The sequence below is a fragment of the Anguilla rostrata genome, chromosome 10 (genome assembly GCF_018555375.3).
Source record: "Anguilla rostrata isolate EN2019 chromosome 10, ASM1855537v3, whole genome shotgun sequence".
Classification (NCBI taxonomy): Eukaryota; Metazoa; Chordata; class Actinopteri; order Anguilliformes; family Anguillidae; genus Anguilla; species Anguilla rostrata.
The window spans coordinates 35,361,002-35,368,559 of NC_057942.1; the positions used below are offsets into that span (position 1 = coordinate 35,361,002).

The window sequence follows — 7,558 nt, forward strand, 5'->3', positions numbered from 1 at the left end:
TTGTAAGAAGCAAACTTTATTTAACGGGGTATAATATCAGTTCTTCACTCAAGTCTGACAAGCAATCCTAATACCCTTTACATGTTGCGGTTTTACAGTGTGATCTTGTCCATGAGAAGTAATGTAACTGGTTGTTGGAGAGGTTGAGCTTTGTCAGTAGGGGTCGTGAAAGGGGAAATGAGGGTGGACTGCATCTCTCCACACTTTCTGTCCATCTCTCTGTTGGGAGAACAAACAGCAGGTGGCAATCATTATCATGCATTTGAAACCAAAAGAAAATCCTCCTCTTGGCATTAAGCATAAGGGAACTGTGTAACAGGCAGACGTACTCACTTCTATAGTGGGTATTATTAGCCTCTCGTCTCTGTTAAAGGATTCAATCTGCTTCATATCTTCATCTGACAGCTTGAAGTCAAATACCTGTTTGGCAACGGCAAAACAAATACTGTTTAGCATTTTCCATTTCACTATTTTCACACCACGAAAATGTATTTTTGGTCCATTTCATCAAGTGATGTAATGTTTATCCTGATGTTGAAGAGCCAGTCCGCTTCCTTGAGATATTTCACTATGAACACCACATCACAACGTGTAAAATTATTTTTTTTAACTTGGCAGGACAGCATTTTATGTATTACCTAAAGTGCATTAAACCTTTCTTTTGCATTCCAATTACATAATGAAGTGGTACATATTTGGTTAGTTTTAAATTATAATTAATATTCAGTTGAATGGTCAAGAAAGGTATTGACTAAGATCAGAAAAGGCACGTGGGTCCAGTCGTTTTGTGCAGCAGACAAACCGGCGCCCTCCAGTGGAGCATATGTGAACCATACCTGAATGTTCTGCTGGATTCTAGAAGGAGTGATGCTTTTAGGGATGCAGACAACTCCTCTTTGCACCTGCCACCTGTTCAAAAAGCAATTTACACAGGAAATGTAATGAATGACAACTGACGTTGAAGTTAAACACTGATTTTCTGTCTTTTTTTTTGGTAATGCAAATTAATTCTGTTTGCTGTTGTAATGGCTGGTTTTAGGAGAGAGTTTGTAGTTATGTTCTACAATGAACGGGCAGGTGTTCTGATATAAAGTCCACAGAGTGCACCAGCTTGGCTTTAGATTTAGAGGTATCGTTCTTTAAATTTTATTTGGAATAATATTGATACTTGTGCAGCACCCATTGTACAGGGTGTTTGACAAAGTGCTTAAAAGAACAGTGTGGTAAGTTACATCATGAGAGTCAGTCTCCAGTCCCGGAGGCCTAAAAATATCTGCTGATAGAAAATAAGAGAAAAAAAAGAAACCTGCAGACACAGTGGCCCTTCCATATTTGGGCTTAAAACCCCTGAATGACATCATTGTCCTCACTTGCGGCTGAACGTATCAGATCACGAGAATGTGTGTAAATGAGACCTTACAGCACATTACAGTGTCAGCTACATGCAGCGAATTCGCCGCGCTCGTAGATGAGGTCACCCTACGCCGCCGCCTCACGGACCTGATGATGACCTGGGCGGGAGTCTTCCCGTAGCGGCGGGCGAGGTCCAGCACGCGCGGGTCGTCCAGCAGCGGGGGCTCCCCGGGCGTGGCCCAGGGGCGGTCGGGGGAGCCCAGAGGGCTGTAGGCCGTCACCACCACCCCCCGGTCCCCGCAGTGGGCCAGCAGCCGGGCCTGGATCAGGTACGGGTGGCACTCCACCTGCAGGGGAACCCGGGCTCCAGGTCATCTCTCAGCACTGACACCCGTTAGCGGCACTGACATAACCTAAACGTGCTATTCCTCCATGGCTATACCTGGTTCACCGCCGGCTTGTGTTTGGCAATGCTGAGGACATCGTCCACCTGCCTGGCGTTGAAGTTGGACAGCCCTATGGCCCTCGCCAGCCCCAGGTCCACCAGCGCCTCCATGGCCTTCCAGGTGTCCCGGTAGTGGGTGTCCGCGTAGCGGATGGAGCCGTCGGCGTTCCTCGGCATCACCTCGGCCCCCCTCCTGAAAGCACACACTAGGGTGACGCGTTCCGCTCCGAAACGCGGTTTCCGGTCACGTGACGCGGTACTCACTGGAAGGCCATTGGCCAGTGCATGAGGTACAGGTCCAGGTAGTCCAGGCCCAGGTCGGTGAGGCTCTTCCGGCAGGCCGGCTCCACGTCGTCGGGGTGGTGCTGGGTGTTCCACAGCTTGGACGTCACGAACACGTCCTCTCTTTGGAGAGCCTGAGTTTGAGGGGGAAAAGGCACAGCAGAGGTGGTCTAACTGACACCTGACTGGTATGTATTTTCACCATGGAATTTGGGCATGGTTGCTTGTTTTACCTTCAAAATGTTGACATTTGCCCAAAATTATGTCCTAATAATGATTAAGTAATCCATTTTCTTATACACATCAGTACAACACTGTGGTGAGTAAATCAATTTCTACCAAAAAACAGAATTAAATTCACATACTAAAAAATCAGTTTCTGTAAAAGAATCACTCTAAACTGCAGAAATCTGGTACACACACATTGTGATTGCATTTACCACTTAACTCAGTTCATCAATTTGGTTTTAAACTTGAAACTCTGGCTTCAATCAAGCCATTTGTGCTTGTCAAGTGTTTGGATTGCAAACAGAGCTGCTATTTCTTGTGTTTCACAAACAAAATATTGTAATGGTAACTCCATAAAATGAAGGCGATGCCTCATGTAATCATATTATTGAATGCTTTTTTTTTTTTTAATAAAGATGGGGAGATTTGTAATCTGTGATCATTTTGAAGTAAAGATCGGCTGATTGTGAACGCTGTTGTAAGTGAAAGCCGGCCCACCTTGCCAAGCCCCACCCTCTCTCTCAAGGCCTCGCCCACTTCCTGTTCGTTGCCGTACGCGGCTGCGCAGTCAATGTGTCTGTAACCACAGTCCAGAGCGCTCAGCACTGCCTGCATCACCTGCGAGATCAGACACCACAGCCTGTGAAGCACCTCCAGCCCATCATTAGCATTGATATATACCAAAACACCTCTGCCTCTGCTCATTCTCTACTTTATAGCTATCTACTGTTGTGCAGACAATATGATTCACTTCAATCACATTTCATGAGGTGTCTGGTGGTAAAATGACTGTTTCCTGTGGCTGGGATTGACCTCTGACCTGTCCTGGGGCACTTTTCCAGGTCCCCAGTCCCACCAGGGGCATCTTCTGCCCCGTGGAGAGGGTGGCGCAAGGGCAGCTCATAGTTCCACAGATAGCAGTCCACTAGCTTTCACTAAGAGGGAGAAGACAGCCAAAGAATTAGCACACTGAGCAGTGATGTACATGGATATGTTCAATCTAACTGGAAAGCTCTTTCGTCTGCACTGCTTACATGTTTTGTCTTAGACATTGTGCATCTTCAGCTGCTGACACTAACAAAACATGTTGCAGAATTTGAAGGAGTAATATTAAACTAATGCGCTCAAATGTACTCAATGCCTTGGGAAAATCTACTCAATCCACAATCAGCAGAGTACATTGTAATCACTCTCTCAGCACAAAAAGGGCAAAATCACAGGAAGCATCTGTGTGCAATCCAGTTAGTCAGCACACCGCATGCTCCATGTAGGAAAGTAACTACTGGACACATACTGACACGAACCCGTGTTACAGTTCACATATTATATTGGTAATTCATTCATCCACAGCATGTCTCCCAGTGGCAATAAGAATTCATTAACCGGGTATAATTTCAAACCTGCAATAAGATGGGTCTGACTCCCTGTGGTCACCTTTGGAGCCACATTAACACATTTGAAAATGGCAGCTGCCTTTTTTTTTGCACTGTTTTCAAATAAAGGATTGGATAGCTGCAAGCTGAACTTCATCTGAACTCCCCTAAACTCCAGTGCGATGAGATTGTATTAGTCAAGCCTTTCAACGCCGAGGCTGGATATTCAGCAAAGCTCAGGAGGAAATGGCTTAGCTTGCCGCTTCCACTATTTTACAGGAGCTTCCCCAGAAAACAGCCCATTCACTTGTACTCATGAAAAGAAAGTATTCTATTGTAATGCTTTTTAAGTTCTCCTGAATGAGGAAGGCCACAAAATATTAGGATTGTGGTAATGATAATGATTATGACAAATGCAACACACACAATAACAATAGCAATCAAACAATGCACTATTTTATCCATGCCAATTTTTCCACTGATTACTGGTATGAAAAAGCTCCATTCTTCTCATTAAACTAATGATACTGCTTCGGTGACCAGTAAAAAGCAGTAATGTTATATAAATGTCTTTGAATTGTAAGGGTAGACACAAATAACATAATTAGCAGAGGTAAAAATTGAACAGGCATATGAATACAAGGATCTGCTTTTTAAAATGATGTGCCATTAAAGCTTGTTTTTATATTATAAATCCAGTCTTAAACTATATAATAAAGAAGGAGAAAAGCTGATTGTCTTACCGTTACAATTGCTTTTAGCACGCAGTCAACACTGATCGGTCCTACAAGAGTTATTTTGAACAGGCAGAGGTCAAAGTCTTGGCTTATCTATTACCCAAAAGAACAGAAAAAGTCCAAAACTGAACTGTAACACCAGTGAACAGAGAACTGCACTATAGGGGAGTCACAGGGTCCTCTGTCTACCTTTGAAATCAACCCTGCTGACAGCCGCTCTTAAAGGCAGTGTACCTGCACCCCAAAAACGTGAACTCAAGACTACAGTGTGACTCTCCCTCACGTGAGCCACCATTTCCTGAAACCTGGAACTACGGAAGGGCCACAGAGGGGATGTTTGCTTAACCTTAAATATAAGGTTAGGCAGACATAGAAACTGTGATTACATTGGAGGGAAAATGCCAATGTGCAAACTTCTGGACAAATACAAATGATGGGATTATGACAATATCACTTGTAATACCACCCCGTCCCTTCCATTACCTGGTAAGAGTAATTTGCCTACTGAGCAAATATGCAAGGTAACAACCAGGTCAGTTTGGGTTGTGTTGGACAAGCAGAATTGGGCCCTGAAAATAGAAATAATGTTTAGGGATGAGCACCATTATCCCTAAACCCCAGCTGTTCTGGATGGAGTTTGAATGCTAGTTCCAACCATAGATGTAAGGAAAGGTACATCTGTACTGTATACAGCTGTATATAATAAAAATAAAGATATACTAAATGCCTCTTTGATATATATATATATATATATATATATATATATATATATATAAATTAGCAAATATCTCTTCAGTTTAAAAGAGAACAAAATTATTTGAGCCCTGTTTGAGCCCAATAGTTAGGCTTCCCAATCCTCTTACAGCTTACCTGTGAGGTGGTGGCACCTCACTCTGATTTCTGCGGGTTAATTGACCCTGACGAGGGGCAGGTGTGTGAGTGCTATGGTGAGGTGATGGCACCTCACAGGCATTTGCTCTGAGCTAATTTTCCCTGATGAGGGGCAGGTGTGGGAGGCCTATATCTAGCCCCTGATTTCTGGGGTTCAGCACAGACTCATTGTTTGTCAGACTCTTGGTGTGTAGGGGTGTGAGAATCGGCAGAAGTTACCGTGTTGATCCTATTTGCCAGATTTGATCACTGTTTAGTTTTTTCTCGAGCTGTTTATCTCTTTGTGCTGTGGAGGACATTTTGCCCTCGTCTCTTTAGTTTTCCTTTTGTTTTCTACCCGCCAGGCTGCGACTATCCTTTTTCTTTTGTAAGTGACGCCACTCTGTTTTTCTAGTGGGGGTTTTCTTTCTGGGTAGCTACGCTGCGCCGGTGTTTCATTTCTTTTAGTTTTCTGAGCCCGCTGACAGAAGTTTCAGTGAGTGGAGGGAGCGATTACTTAGCTCTTTATTTGGTTTTTCCCCTTCCCTTTCTATCGCTCGGCGATTTTGTGGTTACCCCTCAGGGTTAACTTTTAGATCCCCTCGGTCCGCAATTGCGTCCCACCCTCCTCAACCGTGACATTACCATCTATAGGTCTGACAAGAAAACCAATGAAAATCGCAACCAAAAAGACCTGAAAGACCAGTTAGGTTCCAAGCTAAAATAAAGCCATTTCCCACCCTCATTGGACAAGAGAAAATGTACCACAGCTGCTCTCAATGACCAATGAACTGCCACTCTCCAAGACATTGATCAACAGCTGATCTACATAGCCCTATAATCAAGTGCCGAGTCAAAGGAATCTCAAATTGAGTGAGTTATGAAACCAAGATTGCAAAATCAAGAAGAAATAATCAAACTAATTGAAATAAACGCAACCAAAAAGAAAACATGCAGTGAAGCAACCAAATAAATAATGTTTCTAATTGTTCACATTTAAAGATATTCCCTATAGGTTATTGCATGGATATTCACATGCTTGTACATCCTTGTTGTGATGCGAGACACAATAATGGAAACTATCACAGGAAACACAGCATGCTGTTGGGTGCGATGTCAGAGCAGTCAGGACGAGGCCCATCTGCCAGTTTTCCTTATGTGGTCAGGAACATTTACTTAGTCATTCCTTCAAACATTTTACAGCACCAGAAAAGCATCTGAGCGCGAGCACTGGTGCTGGAGCCAGGTCAGACGGCTGTGTTTTCTCAGCGATGATGTCACGCTCTTAAGGACTGGCTAGGTCTCTGTTTGTTTCTTCTTCTCATCACAACGGTAGGCTATTCAGTTAGAGGCCCATCTCAGCATGGACAAGAAGGTGTTTCTGGCCATTATGAATCACAGACATCTTGGGTCAACACAACTGATTGCATTTTTTAAAAAGATCTTCCTTTGGTCATGGGTTTTTTGGATAGGCCAGTTCAAGCACATCATTTAAACTGGAGATTTAAATCCAAACAAGAACAAGATGGTATGCTGGCTGGCTATTCTAACCCTGTGTCAGAAAGGAATCTGTTTTGCCATTTACCTCTTACATTGCCAAGGAAGGTCAAAAGAAAACAGATTGTGCTGAAAATGGCTTGGGGACGTAGGCGGTCAAATTGTCAGTGCACTTTGCGTGACGGGTTATTTCTAGTGACAGCGAGTGGGAAGATCTCAGGAACATTAGGAGTGTTTAGCGTCTCAAGGCTTATTTGGTGTCTTCGCACATTTGACAAGCCGAGTGTGAAAGCAATGGGGAATACGTTTGCTCAACAGACCATGTGAGGGATTAAAATAAACCGCCAATGATCACTGAGTGCCTCGACATCTTTCAGTCACTGTGAAAAGATTTGAGTGTTCTATTCAATGAAGACAGTGTACAATTTGTTTCTGTCATCAACAGTTGATTACATGCTTTGGCTGTTGAATAATCTTTTACCCCGCATGGCAATCAAAAGACGACAGCTTTGATATTTCTGGAATATTCCTGATAAACAAAACATGACAAATGACTCGGTTTAGGCTTGATATAGGCCGTTATATATAGGCTACGGCTACACACACACTCTTTCACTGGAATGCATATTAAGTGTGTGTGTGTGTGTGTATACATTCTGAAACATAGATAGTACAGTTCATCATGTATGTGGATAATAATGCACTTATGGAAATATTCATTTATGAGGTTTGCCTCATGCCCATCAGATGTCAGTAGTGAGCAAAATAATAAA

General features: G+C 43.4%; 1 protein-coding gene across 5 annotated transcripts; it reads right to left on the reverse strand.

Annotated features, from left to right (window-relative positions):
* On the reverse strand, window positions 1-5,952 carry akr1a1a (aldo-keto reductase family 1, member A1a (aldehyde reductase)). Of its 5 annotated transcripts, none has more exons than XM_064296730.1 (11): window positions 5,934-5,952; window positions 4,902-4,987; window positions 4,425-4,465; window positions 3,129-3,243; window positions 2,807-2,926; window positions 2,063-2,214; window positions 1,796-1,991; window positions 1,501-1,700; window positions 837-909; window positions 334-420; window positions 1-219 (listed from the first exon to the last, which is right to left on the reverse strand). In XM_064296730.1, the coding sequence occupies exons 4-11, from the start codon at window positions 3,210-3,212 to the stop codon at window positions 154-156; spliced, it is 978 nt and encodes a 325-aa protein (XP_064152800.1). In that variant the 5' UTR covers window positions 3,213-3,243; window positions 4,425-4,465; window positions 4,902-4,987; window positions 5,934-5,952; the 3' UTR covers window positions 1-153. The 5 variants fall into 5 exon arrangements, with proteins under 5 accessions (XP_064152800.1, XP_064152798.1, XP_064152801.1 ...); XM_064296728.1 differs by lacking the exon at window positions 5,934-5,952 and adding an exon at window positions 5,289-5,362; XM_064296731.1 differs by lacking the exon at window positions 4,902-4,987 and having other exon boundaries at window positions 5,934-5,951.
* Window positions 5,953-7,558: the final 1,606 nt, after the last annotated feature.

Bases quoted from the DNA above. Each gene is read 5' to 3' on its own strand.
- akr1a1a (XM_064296730.1), bottom strand. From the start codon at position 3,212: ATGAGCTGCCCTTGCGCCACCCTCTCCACGGGGCAGAAGATGCCCCTG. The intron at 421-836 runs GTATGGTTCACA...GTTGCCAAACAG, and splicing joins GAATCCAGCAGAACATTCAG to GTATTTGACTTCAAGCTGTC. The intron at 220-333 runs GTGAGTACGTCT...TTCTCCCAACAG, and splicing joins TAATAATACCCACTATAGAA to AGAGATGGACAGAAAGTGTG.